At 39.6% G+C, this 23191-nt stretch overlaps 1 protein-coding gene across 1 annotated transcript; it reads right to left on the bottom strand.

The window, feature by feature from the left end:
- CXHXorf58 (chromosome X CXorf58 homolog) lies at positions 1 to 23085 on the bottom strand. Its single transcript, XM_036016849.1, is given in 8 exon segments — positions 1 to 2241; positions 4862 to 5078; positions 10000 to 10043; positions 10045 to 10119; positions 16548 to 16687; positions 17093 to 17189; positions 18656 to 19926; positions 22893 to 23085. Coding segments are annotated over 7 exon segments (924 nt in total). The 5' UTR covers positions 18806 to 19926; positions 22893 to 23085; the 3' UTR covers positions 1 to 2040.
- Positions 23086 to 23191: the final 106 nt, after the last annotated feature.

The following is a 23191-nucleotide window of genomic DNA, read 5'->3' as shown; positions in this document are numbered from 1 at the left end:
TATCCTATTCTTTTACAACAACAGAATTTTAGTTTGATACATAACTGCCCAAAATAAGAGTATATTTCCTGGCCTCCCCTGCAGCTGGGAGGAATACAGCTGGCATTACGATGGGACAGAGGCATAGCTAATACAAGAAGTGGCTGCCCTTGAACAGACTCTTTAGTCTGTTTTTCCTGTGTCATTTTCCTTCATCTTGTTACCTTAAATCTCCCTTAGCTTTGTTATTGCACATACTATGGGTAGACTGGATCTGTTATGCATTTGATTGAAATAGGGACTGCTTCATAATTTAACAAATGAGAATATGTATGCCTCATGAGGTAAGTACATGTTTTCTATTCAACCAGTGTCCAGAACAAGCTCTGAAAACAAGGGGATTATCTATCCCGCTTGGAGATCAAATGAGGATATATTAATATTGAAGAGTGCATGTTTATGTTGAATATATTCTAGTGGGAATCGCACACGTTTACTACAATATTCTTTATCATTTAAGAGAATGTTTTAGCAGAGAATGAGATCCATTTATAGGCTGCTTGCCTGAGTTAAATCAGTGATCAACCTCCACATTTTAAATGTTAAACAAAATGAAAAATTGTATTTTTAAAGTTAAATAAATAATGTACCTTGTTTAACTATGATGGTCTCTGGTAAGGTTTGATATAATTCAATAGCCTAAATCACAAAAATATCAATCATTTGTACTCTATCAGGAAGGAGAACTTATCAATTCAGAAGGAAATTGATAAATATTATTCAAAACAGTCTTCATACTTGAAAAATATCTGAAGTACAACATTAAAGCAGATGCAACACTCTGTCCCAAGTGCTTACGATGCTCAGTAATGGTTAGGTATGCTATATATCACGCTGGCCGTAGCAACAAATTCATTATTAATTTTATTATAATTGAGAATAGGTCAATCACAAGCTGTTCTGTAAAAACAACGTGCTACTAAAAAAAAAAAGACACTGGAGGCTGACTCTGCAGAAGCCTTTTATTCTGAGAGCTCTAATATTTATGCTAAACATAGCCTGGTTAGATATTTGTTAACAATGAAGGAAAATTAAAAATTGAAAAATGTTCCAGGGATTAATTTACTCATCATTTCTCAAGCAAAACTGTATCTAGCTAGTCGGAGGGCATCTAGTTGAAATAATTTATTCAGATTAAAATTCTGTCAGTAAAAAATATTTGTATCCATGGTAATACAAAAAGGCTTAAAAAATCTGTCACGCGTTTGGTTAAGAAAGCATACCGAGGCCTTGTTTATAGTCTGTTTTCCTTTAGGACTCATATTTAAATCACTTATAGACAGATAAGCAAATCATGAAATAACTTGGTTTTCTGTTAATGAGCTGTGCACTGACGTGGTGGAAAATGATGAGCACGCATCTGTCCATGACAGGCTCATGGTCCCTTTTTGTTTTTTTTCCAATTTGTCATTCGATTTCAGTTCCTTAATGTCCAGTGTCCAAAGGTGAGGAGCACACAATCGTCTGTTGGTACTTTTCGTCTCCCGTCTCTCATTGAGGTTCCTAGGTAGAATTATACATAAAAGTGGAAAGTGTTTTATATTTGGTTTTCACTACTTTATGTTTTTATATTTGACTTTTTATACTTAGCCTCATCTCAAAAAATGTGTAGTGTATTTTTAACAGATTACAAAGTAATACATTAATATATATGTGTTCATTGTAAATATTCCTACAACATAGGAGTATACTGAAGCAGAATTTGTGCAGTATGGATTTTAAGAAGTTCAGATAGAACTGGCTTCCTCTTTGAGAAATGTACCATTAGGACTGTGTTGACTCATCAGTGTCAACATACAGAGGGTTGTTTTCTTTTTTTGTTTGTTTTTGCCAGCTCATGAGGTATTGATCAGGTTTAAGAATTTCAAAAATATGTGTTACCAAGAGAAATGTAGCTTTATACTATCATCCAAGGTAATAACAAAGGTTTTTCAGCCTTGAACTTGTAGATTAAAAAAATTCTACTTATGGATGTAGAATTATTTACAGTTTGCATATTGTCTAAACGATGAATTCAGTACAGGTTAAACTTACAGTCCCCACAGAAATGTTTCTTTCTCTTGCCATTCCACAAGCTTTTTTCATTTTTTCAACTTTCATTTCAGCTTGCTTGGATCGACAACCCAGATGTTTAATCTGACTTTGCTATTGGTAGGGCCGATATAAAGTTTGGCTCCTTGACACATACGAACTGTACAATATCTGTATTGTAGACAGAAAAATTGCACAAAATAAAATTTAAATATATAGCAAGTTCCTAATTCTCTTAAAGCATCCTCTAGCAAATGTATCATAGACCTCAGTACTTGCGGCAATACTGCATGTATATTTTTAAGCCAGAGTTATCATTTCTGTTTGAGTGACATAGCACAGTTCTTTACCTGCCATGATGACAGTGATGACGATAATGATGAAAATTATAAAACATCGTATCAATTTAAAATCAGTCTTCCTGGAAAATACCATGTAGTAGCCATTGGATTTTTTTTTTACTATATACTAACACAAAAAGGTATTAAATGTCATAATGGATGAAAAAACAAACTTTTTAAAATCAGTGTCAGACTCAGACATAGTTGGTAGCATGCCCACAGTCCGTCACCTTGGCCTTACCACTGCAGGGCACATAGGCCCGACTTCCACCTGCTAGCAGGGGCCTTACTCAGCCTGAGAGCTTTCTTGTGAAAACAAAAACCCATGTGCGGGGAAACTGCCCGAGAATTAACACCCTCTCTTCCTAAGCAACCCTTAACCAATGACTAATGGGCATCGGTGTATAGCTGTCCTAACTCCTTTGCCCCTGTGGGATGACTGGAGTTGTGTGTTCTATAGGGGTTCAGACATTCCCAGGAGAGATTATGCTCCAGTTACCCACAGGGGTAACTTGCTCGCTGACACACCCAGTTTTGGCTGCCTGCCCTTTTGTTTCATTCCTCCACCCCATCTCGTCAGCGGTTCCCGGGATTGCCTGTCAAACTACTCATACTCAAATCCCAAAGTAAGGCTACATTCAAAGAATTCTTAAAAAAAAATACTTTTTACTCTTCAATTGGTTTAGAATTTGGCTACTTATTTGGCTCTTTAAAGCGACTTATTCTTGGATAATCAGTAGCATGCACCCAAATAGCAAGGAGTCTAGGGTTACATATGGTGGCAGAGAAAATCACACCATTTATTTGACCTTGGTGGTAATAGGGTTAAGTTCTATATTCAGTGCTTATATGGATGAGCTAGTGTAAATCTATTTCATGACAGACCAGACCGCCTATACCCTGTACCAGGCCATCCGTCTGGCAAATGTATGGTCTTGATCATAAAAATAAATGGACTAAATTACGTTATTGAGTCAGCACCACTCATCTCTTCTCCTGGAAAAAAAACAAAAAAACAAAAAAAAACAACCAGTATGTTTGTGTGACAATGGGTCACCAGCGTCTTCTTCAGGTACTAAAAGAGTATTTTTCATTTCAAATATGACTGTGTGAAAATGGACTGCCAATAGGTCCTTTTCTGTCTTATTATCTCTTTTTCTTAAGAAAGCAAGCTTAATCTGTAAACAAGATAGACTAGGTGAGACTTGGTAATGGAAAGAAAAAAGAAATATAATTGGAGCAGTCATATTCTGTTCATGTTGCTTCAGATCATAATACAGTCTATTTTGCTACAACATGCATTTCTATCATGTGAATTGGCTCACATGCTACTTGGTAAAGAAGGGAATAATGTCACTGTAATTTATATGCAATTTATCTTCAGCAAGGGGCCCAGTACAGCAAGAGCAGAATTGTAACCTTCAGCAGAAAGGAAAACGTCCTTAGCTCTGTGCAGCATAGGCAAAGGGAGCCCTTCTGGCTGTATTTTAAAAACAACAATTAGCATCTGCACCTAGGGCTCTCTCCCTGGAGAGGGGCCCCACTCCCACACTATCCACCTTTACAGTCTCCACCCTACACCCCACCTTGGGTGGTTCTTGGTTCAAGGCAAGTCAAACTGCCTCTCATGTCCACTTAAAAGGCAACCACACTGGACTGGGGCTCCACTTCCATCTGCACCAACTCAGTGCTTACAACTTGCTCTAATTCAAGAGTTGTGCCCTGGCTGGTGTGGTTTAGTGGATTGAGCGCCAGCCTGAAAACCAAAGGGTTGCTGGTTTGATTCCCAGTTAGGGCACATGCCTGGGTTGTGGGCTAGGTCACCAGTGAGGGGTGCACAAGAGGTAACCACACATTGATGTTTCTCTTGGTTTCTTTCTCCCTCCCTTCCCCTCTGTCTAAAAATAAATAAATGAAATATTTAAAAAAAAGAGTTGTTAGCATTCCTACCCTGTTGTACATGTTAAATATTTGCTGTGGGGGCCTCCAGCTATCCTGAACTGCCTGTCTGGTGATACGAGTTATCTCCCCATGTACCAGTTGTCCTTTTTGTTGGTGTTCTGTTTACAAAGTTGCACAAGTTTTGAGCAATCTGCCCCAACCCTATTTTTCCCATATGCCCTATTTTTTTTCAGTCCTCACTTGAAGATATGTGCTTATTGATTTTAGAGAGGGGGGAAGGGAAGGAGAGAGGGGGAGACACACCGATGCGATAGAGAAACACTGATAGGCTGCCTCTCGTAAGCACCCCAAGGACTGAACCCACAACCCAGGTATGTGTCCTGAGTGGGAATCCAACCTGCTACCTTTCAGTTTGCGGGAGGATGCCCAACCAACTGAGCCACACTGGCCAGGACCCTATACCTTCCATGAGCCATTTGGCACAATGTGCCCATTTCCAGTAATGTCCCTGGGATTGTAACCCCAGTGAAGGATCACTTTTACCTAACTTCAGAAACAACACGTAGCTGGTCCTGAAGCATGTCTTCTGTTTGTGGTCTCTGTAACAGATACTTCATTTCTTTTCACAGACAGTTTGAGATTATTCCAAATTTTGCATACTTAACTATGTCATACACCATCCTTGTCCTGGGAATGTCATTGAGGCATACTCTTCTCCAACTGTTATTTCTTCCACCAGAAGATGCAGGGATCTTATCCAGTAGGCTACAGGGAGGGGCAAAAGTAGGTTTACAGTGTGAATATGCAAAACATAGTTTATTCTTATATTATTATTTACTAATTATTGTATTGTTTTCCATAAGAACAACTGTAAACCTACTTTCCCCACCCTGTATATGGGGAAAAACAATGAAAAAGGATTGGTTGTAGATGCTCTAGAACAGAGGTGTCAAACTCATTTTCACCAGGGGCCACATCAGCCTCGCAGCTGTCTTCAAAGGGCTGAATGTAACTTTAGGACTCCTCCTTAACAGTTAAGTGAGAGGTTGGCACTGCTGCTGGGTAGAAACAAGGTGCCAGGTCGGATAAAACAAGGTGGAGGGCCAGATTTAGCCCGTGGGCCTTGTGTTTGCCACCTGTGCTCTAGAATGTTTTTTAGATATATTTCCCAAGGTTCCACTCAAATGTCACCTCATTCAGAAAGCATTCCTTTGTCACATCTCTGAATTTTATTGGCATCTCTCTTCTATGACTCTTATTACTGACTACCTGATGCTTTAGTTGTATCATGCATGGAATACCACACTCACTAAATGTTTCTTTAATACATAAACATTTTAATGGCAAATATAACTCAGATAAATTGAACTCACAATGACCCTAAAAACTGATAATAGCTATGTGATCTTCATTCCTGGTAGTGCTCCTTCATGACATGCGTGGGTTGAGATGACATTTGCAGAAATCTTTTTAGAAATGAGTTCATCTCTGGTGCTAAGTGGCGAATTGCGTTATTATCATTTGAAACACTTATAGAAATCACACTTTTTAAGAATTTTAAAATGTAAAATTAGGAATTAAAAATGCAAAGGCAAACATATAATTAATTCAACCTCATAAATGCTCATTTAGCAGCTACGGGCAGGGAGGGAGGATCCATGATGCCAGGAAATGGAGTAACAGCTGGGCAGTTAGGGTATAAGGGCCCCCCCACACACGCACTCTCTTCTCTCACACATGCAGGCAGTTTTCCCTTTGTATTATTTAGGCATGCATAAGTTTTAATTATCACCATTTAGTCAAATAAGCCCAGTCCTCCAACAACATGGTTCAAATTTCAGTTACCACAGTATAATTGAGTAATTGCATCAAGTACAAACTCTGCTGCTACCTCTTCAGTCCACAAATCACTGCATAAATAACAGATGTGTTTGGTGATTAGTGACAAATCATGTCACTTCTCTCAAAGTGTGTCAATGATCGGTCACTGCGGATTTGTTATTTAGTTCACAAAAACAGCCAAGTATGTAGTTGTGTCGCCTCTTTGTCTCCCAGTGATGAAAAAAAAATCAAAAGAGGTAACAGCCAAAAAAGAAACAAAAAGTGGTAATGCTGGAAGTATAATCCAAATAGAATGTAAATGGAATTTTAAAAGAAATAGGGGACCTGGGGCGGGGACACTGTCATCACGGAAGAGACTGTAAGAGGCAGCTGGAGGAAGTTGGTGAAGGTGAAGTTATCAACACAAATGAGGAAAGTGGCTGTAACAAACAGGATTAAGCAGTTGCAGAGGAAGTGACGCTAGCAAAAAAAGACACTTCACAGTACAGGAACTGAGATATAGCACAACGTTTAAAGGCCAGAGGAGAGAATGTTGGTGGGTGATCCACACTCAGAAAGAAGTATGACAATTTGCCAAGGCACAGAGAAGATGTTCACTGTGTATTGTAAGTAATGTAAGAACAAGAAGGCAAGCACTGTTTAAACTACTCTAGATAAACTGTTTTTTAATAGTTTTGTTGAGATTCATGTCCCATACAATTCACCCATTTAAAGTGTATAATTCAATGGTTTTTAGTATGTTCACAGCTGATAAATTTAAGTTTTTTACAAAGAAATCAAACTTTACTTCTCAATATTTTATAGTATATTAAATAAATCTTTCTCTTTTTTAATTTTCCTATATAACAGACAGTAAGAGTGTTTTTAATGTTTTGATGAGGTTTCTTAAAGGCAGGGGACAATCACAATTTTTCCCATTGATTATACAGTTTGCTTTGCATCGTTTCAGTTTGCATGGTCCTTTCCATGGCCCTGCACTACTGTGTAAAGTGAGGACTGCCTGTATATTTTATTTCCTGAGAGTGGAGTAGTAAACTGGGGAGACATCTCAGAACAGTCAATGATCTGCTCTGCACTTATTAGCTATGTGACCTTGGGCAAGTTTTAAAAAATCTCATTAAACTCAGTTTTTCTCATCTGTTAAAGGGTCCCCTAACTTATAAACTTGAAGGTTAAAGGAGATTATACTATGCGTATAAAGAGCTGAAAACTATGCTGTGTCCATAAAGGGCTCAATAAATATCAGCAATCATCATATCTCCTCCCTCTACCAATATATCCTCCTGGAGACTTTTTCTATGACACCAATCCTTGGCATAGTCACAGCCTGCAAGTATGAGCACCATGTCCTTAGCAAAGACAGTTGGCACACCCAAGCTCTACTTATTTCCTGGGCCAATGCCCTAATCTTCTAGGTTGAGGCTTCGAGAGGAAGCGAACAGAACTGGGGGTCCCTACAGCACTGGACTAATTTCATGTTTCACATTGAAGCAACTGAGTGAACAGTTAAGGCCATACATTATTATTATGAGCTAGAATTTTGGGATCCCTTGTTCCTTACAATGTGTAAAATAGGGTAATAACAGTACCTACCTCTTAGGGTTGTTATGAGACTAAAAGGTGCTGGTATTACAGCTATGTGCCACATAATGATGTTTAGGTCAACAGACTACCTATATGATGGTTGTCCCATAACATTACAGTGGAGCTGAAACATTCCTATCACTGAGTGATATCGTAGCCGTTGTAAAACCATAGCACAATGCGTTACTCACACGTTTGTGGTGATGCTGTGAACAAACCTACTACACTGCCAGTTGTATAAAAGTGTAGCACATACAATTATAGTAGCAAGCTATACCATGTAGATTTATGTTAAGGAGCCATGTTGGACACCTTCCTTTAGTTTACCATCCTGTCACCAAGGCCCATTCCCTTAAAAATTTTTTTTTAATTGATTTTTTAGAGAGAGAAGGGGGGGGAGAGAGAAACATTGATTGATTGATTTGTCCAGTTATTTATGCACTCATTGATTGATTCTTATATGTACCCTGACCAGGGATTGAACCTGCAACCTTGGTATATCGGGACAATGCTCTTACCAACTGAGTTACCCAGCCAGGGCCAAGACAGACTGCTTTTATTCTCTAACTATCTTTTGCATCTCCAGTCTCACAGCCCTAAACCAAGATACCACCATCTCTCCGAAAATACTGCAGTAACCTCCAAACTAGGAGAAGGCTGTTGCTGTCCTCTTAATCCACACTCTGCATTGCTGCCACACGGATCTCCTCACTCATTAGATTCGATCACCTCATTACACTGTGCTAGCTTCTAGTTGTGCACAGAATCAAAACTAACTAACTAACTAACTAACTAACTAAATATCTCACTATGGTTGAAAGCCCTGCTTGGTGATCTCTTCCCAGCCCTCTGGCCTGACTACATGCCACACTCTCTGTGCTCTCTCTCCTCCAGTCCATGGACCTGCTCTCAGGCTCTGCATTTCCTCTTGCCACAGCGTCTTTGCCTTGGGTATGCCATCTCCTTAGCCCCAGACTGAGGTTGTGACCCATTGTTGATCTCCTACCCATCAACTATTTCTCACTTCTCCCTTTCTCCTGGAGCCCTGACTTTTTTTCTAGGTATAGAACAGCAACATGCTCCGGGAAGGAGGGCCCCAGCATATGAACCGTGACCCAGTTCTGACCAGTAGGGCCTGAGGGGAGGTCTGTTGGTGTCTTCTGGGAGAGAGTTTTCTTAAGATAAAAAGACTCAAGGAGTCTCCTTCCTGCCTTTGAAGGTAGTTGAGAATGTGATAGTCATCTTGTTACCATGTGAAGGAAGCCAAGAGAAGTAAGTACAGAGAAGTTGACTCAGAACCCTGATGTCCATGAGCTGCTTGCTACATTAGCTAGTCCAGGACCCTCCTATCTGGGGACTTGATTGATACATGGGACAATAAATATCCTTTATTGTTTAAGCCTCTTGTGGCTGGAAATACTCCATTATTTATAGCAGAAGGCACCCAAACAATAACAGGATCTTCATTATTAGGTCAAATCCCCGTGCAGTCTCTTAGCACCATGTATTTATTTTTGATTTTTTATTGAGATAAAATTGAGATAATATAAAATTCACCCACTTAAGCATTTTGAAGTGTGCAATTCAGTGGTTTTTAGAAGTTCACATCGTAAGTCACCACTGTCTAATTCCAAAACACTTCCATCACACAGAAAAGTAACCCCACATTCCTTAGCTATCACTCCCCAGACACAAAAAGCCACAGATTGCATGATTCCATTAGTACGAAATCTCCAGAATGGGCAAATTCTGAGACTGAAAGCGGATTAGTGGTTGATAAGGGCTGCAGTGATGGAAGAACAAGGAGTGACTGCTTAATGGATGTGAGGTTTCCCTTTGGGGATGACAAAGAGGTTCTGAAACTAGATGGTGGTAATGTGTGCACAACACTGTGGATGCACTTCATGCCACTGAATTTCACTTTAAAATGGCACGTTTTAGCCCTGGCTGGGTGGCTTAGTGGGTTGGAGCATTGTCCCGATATGACAAGGTTGTGGATTTGATCCCCAGTCAGGGCACATACAAGAATCAACCAACGAATAAATAAGTGGAACAACAAATCAATGTTTCTCTCGCTCTCAAAAAAAAACCCCCACAAATAAAAAATTAAAATTAAAAAATAAAACAGTACATTTTATATTGTGTATATTTTGCCACAGTAAAAAATGTATGATTCTTGGAGGATAAGGTCAGAAGGCTTTTTGTTGTTGTTTGTACATTTTCAATATCCAAACCTAAATTCCTTACTTTCATGCGACCTTATAAGGTGACAATGTCTGTTTCATCAGTTATTTTGAATTCCTGGGGAAAGACATTCATCTTCCATAAGTTGTTCATGAAACTTCTTCTTCCCCATTACTTTGCAAGCATCAGTGGATGCCTATAAATAGAATAGAAAATAGATTCTTAAAATAGTAGTATAATAGTAATAATTATTATTGCGCACTTCACATATTTTTCTGACAAGTACGTCAAATATTGTTCCTTTCTTCTAGCAGCTTGCTATTTAACAAATGGATTATGTTTACAAGAATATTATACAGGGATTTAAAAAACCACTTAAAATTTGTCCCCATAACCACATCTACAGTTTGAAGAAGTAGCTAGAGGAGTAGCTGAGTCTACGGTTTTTGAAGGATCAGTTTTTAGAAGATGATTTTTACCCCTTAAAAACAAAACAAAACAAATCTGTGATGCCATTTGTGGTGTCCATGCAGAGAACACTTACCTGGTTATTAAAAAGGCTAGCCTAGGTACTGCAATGAAAGGTGTTATTGGGCCAACTCTCTCTCTTTTTTTTTTTTTTAGATTTTATTTATTTATTTATTTATTTATTTGTAGAGAGGGAAAGGAGGGAGAGGGAGAGAGAAAGTGAAATCAATGTGCGGTTGCTGGGGGTCATGGCCTGCAACCCAGGCATGTGCCCTGACTGGGAATCGAACCTGCAACACTTTGGTTCGCAGCCGGCGCTCAATCCAACTCTCTTTTATGTGTTACTTCATATATGGCCTTGGAATGGAACCACGTATGTTTCAGATTGCTCAGACCTCCCTCTCCTTCAGACTTCATTCTCAGGAGCCAAAGATTGGCAAACAAAGGGTGTTGTTGTTTTTTTGTTTTGTTTTGTTTGTTTGTTTTTTTACATTTGGTACTCAAAGAAAGCACCAGAAAGGGCAAAGGTAGAAAAACCAAAGAAAATACTGAGGCCCAAATCCCATCTGGCTCTATCTGTACTAAACTCTTCCACGCACATCAATCCTTGCACTAAGAGCTATACACAGACTGTGAGTAGAGCTTTAAGTACTCCCCACCCTCCTTCCCACTGCCCATAAGTATGTGCTGTCTCTTCCAACCCATATTTGTATTACATATCTGTGTTTCTGGCCACAGAGGGTATGCTTATGTGAAGGGAGACTGGTGTACATGAAAATTCAAATATCTTTTGATTCCAAATCAGTCTCTCTTTCCCTTTGTATCTCTAAGTATGGGAACTCTGTGTTATATAATGCTGATATAAGACCACAGAGGAATGATTGAGATAGGATTGAAGTTCAGAATCTGTTCTTTTTACTTAACACACAATACAACAGCAAACCTGTTGTATTTTCTATCCCAACTCTCACTTTTATCTACAATAGTCCTTTTTTTTTATTCTAAAGCTTAGAACACAGACATACATGAAAAATGAAAGAAAATACATGGTGGGGCAAAAGTAGGTTTACAGTTGCGAGTATGCAAAACACAGAGTCTGTTCTTATATAATTATTTATTAATTATTGCATTATTTTTCTTTTTAAAAAATATTTTATTTCTTTTTAGACAGAGGGAAAGGGAGAGAGAAAGAGAGGGAGAAAAACATCAACGTGTGCTTGCATCTCGCATGCTTCCTACCGGGGACCTGGCCTGCAACCCAGGCATGTGCCCCAACCAGGAATCAAACCAGCAGCCCCTTGGTTTGCAGGCTGGTGCTCAATCCAGTGAGCCATACCCGCCAGGGCTATCGCATTATTTTTCCATGCAAACGACTGTAAACCTACTTTTGCCCCACTCTGTATTCAAATGGTTGTGTGTAGTTTTATTCCTAATGTAATATAGTAAAAGGACAGAAATAGTTTACTAAAAATGTGGTGAAACCTTCCTTTAGGCAGATTGTTTTCATTTTTCATTTCATTAGTTTCTTTATACACTATGGATCTAAACAAAAGGCAGTATTGGCACATATCTCCATTATGCTTTCCTGTAATTAATTTTCTGTGGGTTCTAATTAGCCATTCCCACAGGGACACTAGAAGTAAAAACAAATAGTTACACACTAAAGAGGTCTGAAAAATCATTTAATTCCTGTTTTGAGCATTTCTTTGGATATTATTATATTTTACTTTAGATCAAGTTATTTGAAAACGTATTTCTTGTTAGTTCCTCTGAACTCTACTTCACTCAGCCAATCCCCACCAATCTCCCCACGCCCCAGATTCTTTATTTGCACAGGGCCTCACAGAGGCCCATCCTAGTCTCTGAGGCAGAAAACCTTCTGTCTGGCAGCACAGGGTAGTTTTGCTGCCCTCTTGTGACAGAGGTTTGAAAAAAGTTTGCCCTCGAATAGCCAAGATGTTCTTGCCCATACATCTGCCCTGTATGGCCAAAATCAGGAAAGTCCTTCTGGATAGGAAGCGGGGAGGTGGGTGGGGGTGGGGAGGAGAGAACTCAGTCCCCCCAAAAAAGGGAAAGGTGAAAAGTAGGCAAGGATTCCAGGATAGCAGCTAATCACACTAGGATTCAAGAGGCAGGTTCCTTTCTTAGTGGGGGACTGAAAGGGTCAGAGGGGGGTATCTATAAATTTGACACCTCCCCTGATACCTGGCATCAATGTGGCCCAGAAGCCCCCACAGCCCTGTGCCTACTTGCTGGCCTAGATCCATACTTGGGCTTATCAAGTTACTCTAATATCTCAAGTCTCATTCCCTGCCCAGCCAGACATTCTCACTCACCAAGGAAGTAATGAGTGGCATCTCTGCACAGGAACCGGTTATTGGTTTGAAACAGTTCAATTATATACAGGCTCAGAATTAATCAAACCACCATAACTGTATCAGAATGTGCACAATACATGGAGAAGGATTCAAGTCTCAGTCCTGTGCCTGACAAGCCTCCCCGAGTTTCGCCTTCTTCTTAGGAAAATGGGAATACCATGTTTACCAGGAGGCCACATGAGAGAACGTATTTAGTGGGGTCCTGACTCGGAAGTGGTGAACAGCCTGAGCTCTGGAGTCAGGCTCACTGAGTTTTGATGTCATTTCCTTCACTTTCTAGTTATGAGACCTTAGGCAAGTTACTTCGTCTCTTTAAAATGAAGATAATAGCAGAATCTACAGTCTAGAGTTTAGGAGAATTAAATGATGATGTACATAAAATGTTTAACATAATACTTGATAATACTCAACAAGGGCAGCTATTATTAATACTAATATTTTTCCTTTTCACATAAATGCACAATCCTCAAGAAGAATGGGATCTTCAATTTAAAATAACAGCTATTGAATGTGAATGTTTACGAACTGTCAGTTACCCAGAGGTGTTCCAGGCCATGGTGGGGGCACCTTTAGAACAGTGCTCATCCAACTATATTGCATCTAGGACCACCTGGGCGTCTTGCTAAATGGCAGATGCTAATTTGGTGGGTCTGGGGTGGGGCCCAAGAGTCTGCATTTTTAAGAAGTTCCAGGGGATGCCAGTGTTGTGGGTCTGCAGACCACCCGTTGAGTAGCAAGGCTTTAGAATATTCTAAATAATAGTTGGTGGACTAACTACAGTGACAACCCTCTGTAAATAAGCATTACTTTGAAAATAGATTATTGAAGTAGATAACAGAGACAAGATCTCTTTTTTGTACACATGGCTATCCAATTGTTCTAGCACCATTTGAAATGCCTTGGCACTTTTGTTGCAAATTAATTGGCCCTGGCTGGTGTGGCACAGTGGATTGAGTGCCGGCCTGGTCCCCAGTTGGGGGTATGCAAGAGGCAACTGATCGATGTATCTCTCGCATATCGATGCTTTCCCTTTCTTTCTCCCTCCTTTCCCCTCTCTCTAAAACTAAATAAAATCTTTAAAAAATCAATTGATCATCTTTGTATAGGTCTATTTCTGAGTTCTCTATTCTATCTCATTGATCTCCATGTCTATCTTTACATTATCACTATACTGTTGGGATTACTGTGGCTTTTTACATCTTGAAATCAGTAGTGTAAATTTTCTAACTTTGCTCTTCTTCTCCAAAATTTCTTAGACTGGCTATTCTACATCTTTTCACTTGTTTTTTCTTGCATGTGTGTGTGTGTGTGTGTGTGTGTGTGAATACATGAAAGATGCTATTGGAAAATAATAAGGAAATGAAACTAGAAGTGGCAATAGAAACGAGAGAAAAGCTGGAATGACAACAATAATCTGCGAAACACCCCTCCTTCGTAAGTGAACTTAGATTAAACATCTGAACGGACTAAAATGGATTTATGTCTTTCATATTAAGAAATAAGTAAACTTAGGAAAGTAGGATCAGTTTGCTAAAGACACAATTTCTACATTCAAAGAGCAAAAGAGTTGAGTAAACTTATAGTGAGAAACATTCCACTTCTATCAACCATTAATCCAAGGGTTACCAGAGTTTGTTTTGGAAGTGAACTAAAGGGAAAAAGGAACCCTAAATTGTTCTCAACAAATTGGGTAGTCCTAATCATTTAAAACCCTTATAATGTTTAGTGAAAAACTCAAGCTGAATGGTATGATTGCATTTTTATAATAAAAAAATTTAAAAATATATTTGTGTATGTTTTCATGAGGAAAAAATAAAGGATATTTAGCACACTATTAACAGTAATCACCCCAGGCGAGTGAAAATTGCAGCACAGTAAAGAAAGGCAAATTTTCCTTTTAAAAAAATCTCCGTGCTATTTTCTCTTTTAAACAGCTACTTTGTAATCTAAATAAAAAATATAAGTTATGATACAGCATTTTTATGAGTTTTAATACACACACAGAGCTTTCCAGTCACGGCGTCCAAGCTTCTCATTTGCTCCAGCCTGGGGACAGCCGGGGCCTCCAGGAGCTGACCCAGGAGATTTTCAGTTCCTGGAAAGGCCCCATTATATAACCTCAGAAAAGCAGCAGTTGATGATATTTTACAGGGCCAACTCTGAGCTTATTCTGTAGATAAATGTGGCATGAACATAAAATAAACATTTACTTCGCATTTGAAGTCATCCTATATAAATGAACATATATTAATGTTTCTGAAACACTACATTGCACATGAAAACACATAATCCATTTACTACATTTCTGAAGCTGAGCTAAATTTTCTCCGACATCGCCTGAGAGCAGAAAAAAAAAGCAGTCTCTTTTCCTTTTCTAATATTCTTCAGAGAATAAAGGCTATACATGCTGGATCCGATCAGACACTGCCAGGCTGTGTGGTCTTCTATCCATAATTCATGCCAGTGCTGATTATTTCAGATGGGCCATACTTTTCATGTAAAATATTTCCAAAGGCTACAGGAAAACAACCTTTGATTTATGGCTTATAAAACGCTAAATATAAGAATGCACACTTTTTTTTTTACTCAATTGCAGTCGCATATAAGGGTCAAAGGAGTAAACCCTGTGTTGTAGATCCTTGCTATTACAAATGTGGCCTGTGGACTAGGAGCAGTGGCCATACCTGGGAGCTGGTTAGGCTCAGTCCATCCCAGATCTACTGAATCCGCAACTGCATTTTAAACAAGATCCTCAGATGATTCCTCTGCTGTAGACACAATTTTGCTGAATATTCGTGAAACTTAAAAGTATAAGAGCTCACATAAAAAAGGATAAATATTTTAAAAGCTCATTTCCAACAGTTCAGCGTGGCTTTTCTAAATATGCTACCAGGGCTGAAGAAACAATGATAAAGTGTCATTAGACAAAATTGCATCAAATGTGCTGCATACTTTTTAAAGGATTTTATTTATTTATTTTTAGAGAGGAGAAAGGAGGTAGAAAGAGACTGAGAGAAGCATCAATGTGTGGTTGCCTCTTACATGTCCAGCCCCGGGGACCTGGCCCGCAACCCAGGCATGTGTCCTAGACTAGGAATAGAACTGGCGACCCTTTGGTTCTCAGGCTGGCATTCAATCCACTGAGCCACACTAGCCAGGGCTGTATAATTTAAAAAAAAAGATTTTATTTATTTATTTTTAGAGAGAGGGGAAGGGAAGGAGAAAGAGAGGGAAACATCAACGTGTGGCTGCCTCTCGAGCTCCCCCTACTGGGGGCCTGGGCTGCAATCCAGGCATGTGCTCTGACTAGAAATCAAACTGTTCACAGGCCAGCGCTCAATCCCCTGAGCCACACCAACCAGGGCTGTTCTGCATAATTTTAAAGCTGTGACTAATAGACCACATTAGTCTGTTAAAGGGGTGGACAAAAGTGTGTTTACAGTTGTGAGTACGTGAAACACAGAGCTTATTCTTGTATTATTATTTATTAATTATTGTATTACTTAATATTATTAACTTATTTTTGCCCACCCCTGTATTAACAAACCAAAATTGTAATACAAAGAATATTGGTGGATATTTTCTAAGGCCTTATATAAGTAATTACTTCATATATTTTTAGCTAATAAACAGAGACACTTTGAAACATATGCTTAAAAAGTACTAACTGCCTGCTGGGATGTTTAATGGTGAAATAATTTAGTCTGTATACTTAAATGCAATTCAGATACTACATATCTGCATTATGATATTAAGAATTATAAGAAGCTAAATTAACATAAAATGTACATTGTGAAACATCACCTTGCTTGACTACTTGAATATATTTTTTCCCACTGAAATACTTGTAACCCTGGCCTCCTTTGGGAATGAAAATTTTAAACACCATAACAAGTGGCAATTTTCACCAATTTGAAAGAACAAAAATTTGTCATTTGGCATCAGGTTTGGGACTTCTCCCCCTTGTACTTAACATATTTCACACAGTTTCTTGCATGCAGGGTAAAGGCTAAGTCACAGCACAGAAAAAACTGGTAATGAAGTGGATTACAGAAGATGAAACAGCCACACTTACATGTGTGTGTGTCACAACTATTCTCATGTGTGTGTCAGACTGGACATGTCACAGAAGATGAGAGCCACTCTCAAGGCAACTTTTGGCCCAAGAGTCATGCCTCAGTTTCTTCCCATAATAAATATAAGTAAGAACACATTTACTTTGTAATTATATACTGAGAAGTGAGGATGACTTAAGAAAACAAACTTCTAAGATATTTTCACATTAACTAAGTACTTTTTGAAATAAAGCAGCATAGAAACATTACCTGAATCTAATTTTACACTCCACGCTAGGATCTTTAACAAGCTCGGCCTCTATGGGGCTCACGTTCTTTAGTATTTCATGTGCCACACGATATCCCTGAAATAGATGATAGTGCTATAAATGGAAGGTGGTACCCTGACCAGATGCAATTTATTCAAAATAACAGAGGTGGCATGATAAAGTGAACAGTACATCAGACTTGAAGTTCTGAAGACTTGGGTTCTAGTCTTGGCTTCTCCACTTATCGTCCGTGTTGCCTTGAGTCAGTTACTTCATCCTTCTGGCTTCCAAGTTTGGGTACGTGTTCCTCCTCGAGATCCCAAGCACTGTTCTTTCCCTATGACACTTCTCACAATGTATTGTAATAGACTATAAACTCCTTTGTGTCTCCTACTAGACTTCAAGCTTAACGAAGTCAGGAGCAGTGTTCCTTTTTTACCACTGTGTTCCCAGCATCTAGTACACTGCCTGGAACACAGCAGGTGCTTAGCCAGTATTTAATATTGAATGAATCACTGTAAAATGAGGGTGATAATAGTTCTGTTACTAGCTTTTAAGCACATTTTACATACCACATACTATGTTAGGTGCCTTATTCACATAACCTTATGTAATCCTTATGATTCAGCAATATTATTTGAATATTATCATTCCCATTTTAAAGGTGAGCAGGCTGAGGCTCTGGGAGTCTCTGTAACTTGTCCAAAGGCATATGGGTGGTAAATGGGGAAGCCAGGATTCAAACCTTAATCTGTTGGATTTTAAAGCCTCCACTTTTGCCTCCATGTGACCCTGCCCAACATTTATGCCTGTGACAATCACATAAAAATGTATGCCAAAAGGCTTTTAAAATGGCAAAGCATTATCAATGTAAGCTAATAACTTGAAGCATTAGGATAACATGAAAAAAGAATTAATTTCCTTCTTTCTGTTACTAAATGAAAATTATAACAAAACCACTGCCATGATACTTAAATACAAGTTCTGTATGTAAAGACAACAGGTGATGGACCTGCAATGTTGCCAGTTTACCTGGGTGGCTTTTCTCTGCAGGATTCTGCTTTCACTGACATCAGAAATGGATCTGTGGGTCAGATGGTGAAGAAGTGCATACATTGCTCAGACCTGATCATTTTTTCAGAGGGGCTAAAATTCCCTCAATGTGACTATTGCTAATTATAGACTACTATAATCACGGGTGATTTTATTAGGACACCATTTGGTACTATATGAGGGAAGTCTTAATATCCTTCCAGGGTTGCCAGAGTTATTTTTGGGGGGAGAGGCAGGGAGCAGTGGAGGGTATGCATTTTTTTTTACTCAGATAGGACCATATTACTCACACAGTTCTGCACTTGCCTTTTTCACTAACACAATATCTTGGCTATCTTTCTACTGCAGATTCATATGCAAGGCTTCAAGGCTTAACACTATGAAAGCACCAACACTTATTTAACCAGCATCATATTGATGAACATCATATGGTTTACTTTCTTCACTGTTACAAACAATACTGCTGTGAAATTAAATCTGTCAGACAAAATAAAAAGCAAAATGCATACCGCTGCAAAAACTGTGTGCTTTAGGAGATAAAATATTCTTTTGTCCATATGAGATAGCCAAGCTCTTTATATCGTTAGAGCTGCAATATCTTTCTGACTTCCGAGAGAGAGAGAGAAAAAAGAGGTTAAGATCTGTGAAGTCATTTTCATTTTCCTAAAATCTTAGGGAACTCTGAATTTATGCTTCCTCCTCCTGCACCTCCCCCTCCCCCACCGCGAGACTGACCTAATGAGGAACATTTGGATGTGGCAATTGGAACTGGTCATTTGCAAAATCCAGTTAGAATGAGGATATGAAATACTTGAGAATATTTCCCTTAAGATTAAAAAACCACCCTGGCTAAAACTTTATCATCAAAAGGAATGGGTGTGTGTGTGTATAAAATATTGTAAGTAATATGTGAGGGGACAAACTTGTTTTCGAAAACCACCCATGACCTAAAATGATTCCACTGTAGTTAGTTCTTAAAAACACTGTCCATCTAGTTCAAATACTAAGAAAAGAGAATGTGGACTCATCGAAGTTTCCAGTAGGCTGAATTCTCTTGAAGGAGCAGATGCCCACGCCCTAGGAAAGAAACTCCTTTCTGATATATGCTTGAACCAGGTTCAGCCCAGGCAGGTCAGAGAATTATTTTGTGAACTAGCAGGTCCCAGGGATCTCCCTCTCCCCAACCCCCTTGTAGTCATCACCGCTCACAGGACTACATGCAAGGAGAGAGATTTTTGTATAACGTCACCATCACTGTTGGCTGGCAAAATGCAGGCTACAATGTGTAGAGTAGAAAAAGCCTGGAGTATGGGAAAAATCCTTTGAATCTGAGCCTATGCCATTTATTTAGCTGTCTAACCTTCTGCAAACCACTTACCTTCTCCCAGTTGCTGCTTCCTCACGTATAAAATGTAGTGAGACTGCTTCACAGAGTTGTGTCAGGATCAAAAAGATGTGCGTTAACATGCTTTGTAAACTATGAAATAGTATAATTATAATAATTATTCAATTCAAAAGTAATTTTAAAACACACACAAACCCTATAATTTACAAAACAAGAAGTGTTTGATGTTACCTGGGTAAATACCGTATGAAACTGTTCAGTCGTGGAAAATGATACAAGGTGAATGATGGCTACTTACAGTGGTGCTTCCTTTTTCTTTTCAATACTTGGCAAAATTACTCTGTGGCCTTTTACCCAGCTTGGATGAACTGATTTTCAAGCACCAGTAATTGCTGCTTTTGAGAAATGATTCATCTTTCTTCTAACAAAAATACTCTGAAAGTATATAAATTAAGCATTTGAGGTCATAATCTGTATTATCACACTGGATGAGACTCAAGTATCATCTGCTCATTGCACTAATTCCAGAGCCCCTCAAAAAGGAAAGCTGAGTGTATCTCTTAATATTGCTTACAGTTTACAGTCTTTGCGTACTAAAAATATTATGAGGGATATGGGAAAGATAAGGGGATCTTTCCAATCACCTTCTCACTGGTCTCCCTGTCTCCAGGCTCTTTGTCCTCCTATTCTTTCTCCACACTGCAGCTGGAGTTAACTTTTTCGATCAATAATCCCACCTTATCACTCCCCAACTTACCATCTTTCAGGGATACCTCATTTCCTCCTGGCTGAAGTCTAGAGTCTTCGGAGTGCCATTCAAGCCTTTTCACAATCTAGCTCCATTCTCTCTTTCAAATCTCAAAATACAACTTTCATTAGCGTTCTTCTCTATACTCTGTGAGAACAAGAACTTCTTGCCAAAATCAGTGAATGTTTTACAATTCTGGGCTGTTAATCATGCCACATCCTCTACCTGGAACGACTTCCCTGCCACCAGCAAACATCAATTCCTTCTTGAAGACCCCTTGAGCTAACTGATGCTAATTGATGCCTCTTTTCTTAAGTTTTCCACTTTTTCACAGAACTGCACACTCCTGTCTCCAAGGTCCCATAATACTGTATATGTTTTCCTTATACGTTACTTCTCATATTGCATCATAATTTGTTTTCTTGGCTGTCACCAAACCAGTCTCATTGAGGTGAGGAGGCACCTTGCTAACTACGGAATCCTCGACACTTAGCAGAGTAGAGGATTTTTACCTGCTTGTCTAAAATATTTCCACCCCAATTTTGTCATGATATAGCTATGAAACTTTGGTCAAGTCCCCTAACCTCTCAGTAGCACAGTTCCCACCTTGGTAAAGTATGAGGGTGTGTACTAAATCGTCTGGCTCCATCTCTGATTTTCTGTCCTTTGATGCATTACTCTAATTTGGATGCAGTTCCCAAATTCTTAGTTACTGCTTAGTCTCTTTTACTAAACCAGGGGCTCTTTATCTCTTCTCTTGGTGTCATGGACCTCTATGGGTACATTCCTTCGAAGAACTGTTTTTAAAAATGCATAGCCCTGGCCAGTGTGGCTCAGTTGGCTGCAGTGCCATCCTGTAAACCAAAGATCACAGGTTAGATTCCTGGTCACGACACATGCCTGGGTTGCTGGTTCCCTCCCCAGTTGGGATGCATAAGTTTCTCTCTCACATCGATGTTTCTCTCCCTCCCTTCCCCTCTCTCTAAAATCAATAAGCATGTCCTTGGGTGAGGATAAAAAAAGTAAAAATGCATAACATAAAATATACAGGATTACAAAAAACTTTAATTATATTAAAATCATTGTTGCAATATTTTCAGAAAACAAAATTATAGAAACATGTGCTTTCTTTATGCATTAAATGAGAGCTCTAATCACTACTGTACTTGTGAGGTGGTAATGAGTAGAAATGATATTATCTAAAGAAGTCTTCCATAACTATAACATGATATGAAGATATCGGTGCTTTCCTTTAAATATTTTATTTTATTTATTTTTAGACAGAGGGGAAGCGAGGGAGAAAGAGAAGGAGAGAAACATCAATGTGTGGTTGCCTCTCACACAGCCACTACTGGGGACCTGGCCTGCAACCAGGCATGTGCTCTGACTAGGAATTGAATTTGCGGGGACCTGGCCTGCGACCCAAGCATGTGCCCTGACTGAGAATCAAATTGGTGACCCTTTGGTTTGCAGGCCGGTGCTCAAGCCACTGAACCACACCAGCCAGGGCTCTGTACTTTCTACTGATGGCAAAGTCACAGGTACTGCTCTAGTACTGTGGTTTGTTGCCTCCACTGTAAATGAAAGAAATGCTAAAGTTCAGTTAGAAGTTAGTAAAAATAAAGTTGTAGTTTTTCCCTATCTGACTTCACATACCCCCCTGAATTAAGAACTTCTGCCATAATTTACCACTATACTTCACATTTTCATATACATATGACATTCCATTCTTAATGCAGAGCCTTCAGAGTCTTCTCAATATTTCTCCTTAGGAATGCGGATGGGGGTGGCTTGGAATATACAATTCACTTGAGAAGGAGAAAAGCAGCCCTGAACATCTGGGAGCTGGCCGGGCACTCACAGCTGGGTTTTGGTATTAGGTGGCTTCCTAACAACACCTAATTCAGAGCAAAGCCCTGCTTCCTTGAACTTGCCCCCACATCACCCAACCAAGCCCAAATCCTATAATAAATCCTCCTAACACCCTCTCACGGTGTTGCCCCACTGTTTCCCAAAGCGTGTGTTTTCCTCTCAGCAATGAGAAAAGAAACAAACCCAACTTGTTCAACTACAGAGGTGTTCCAAGTGGTCTTTGGCTGGTGAACACCACCGCACAAACCTCCCAAATCATCTAGTTGCCCGCCTGGATGGGTTTATACGTTCTACAGCATTAGAGCATGAAATACAAAATGAAATATCAAACACACCTCCATTATGATACACTATAACAATTATTTAGGTGAGATCACTCTTTAAACGCAGACGACCTAGGTTTGGATCCTGGCTTCCCACTCTTCTGTGTGGCTTTGTACAAATTACTTCTCCGTGCCTCAGTTTCCTCAGATTGGGAATAATATCCACCGATTTCGGTTGTTGAAAAGATTAGATGAATATGTGTAAGGAGTTAGGACTGAGCTGGGCACATAGTAAACGCCATGGTAGAACTTACTATTCTTGTCAGTAAGGTAATTGTCATTATTACTTCTACTAGTATTAAGGGACAAACATTTGATTCCTAGTTAGGTGCATACACTTAAGTATATCGATGAGAAAACAAGAGGTCAGGGCCTTTGCAGACTAAAGGACGTAGCAAATTAGTTTAAACTTAAGATCTAAGAAACTTCAGCACACGGTTAAAAAAAATAGTGAAAACCTTTTGGGAGGTAAACCCAGGTTCCAAACTCGGCGGTTTCCGGCTATGAGGCTTTCCACGCCGCCCAGGGTTCACCGGGCGCCCCCGCGCGGTGGCCTAGAGCACAAATTCTCAGTTTACGTCACTGGGCGCCCAATCCGGGCGGGGAAAGATAGTGGCGCTAGTCTTCCCGCGCCTCCCTCCTCCCACCGCTGGTGCCGCCCTCTAGGAGCTGGCGGTTTCTGGCCGCCTAGCAACCATCGGCGCAGGGGCGGAGCCTCCGGAAGGCGGGGCTTGAGTTTGCCGGCCGCGCGAAGCTC

Source organism: Phyllostomus discolor, chromosome X (genome assembly GCF_004126475.2).
Source record: "Phyllostomus discolor isolate MPI-MPIP mPhyDis1 chromosome X, mPhyDis1.pri.v3, whole genome shotgun sequence".
NCBI classification, from domain to species: Eukaryota; Metazoa; Chordata; class Mammalia; order Chiroptera; family Phyllostomidae; genus Phyllostomus; species Phyllostomus discolor.
This window is presented reverse-complemented; position numbering and strand designations above follow the sequence as displayed.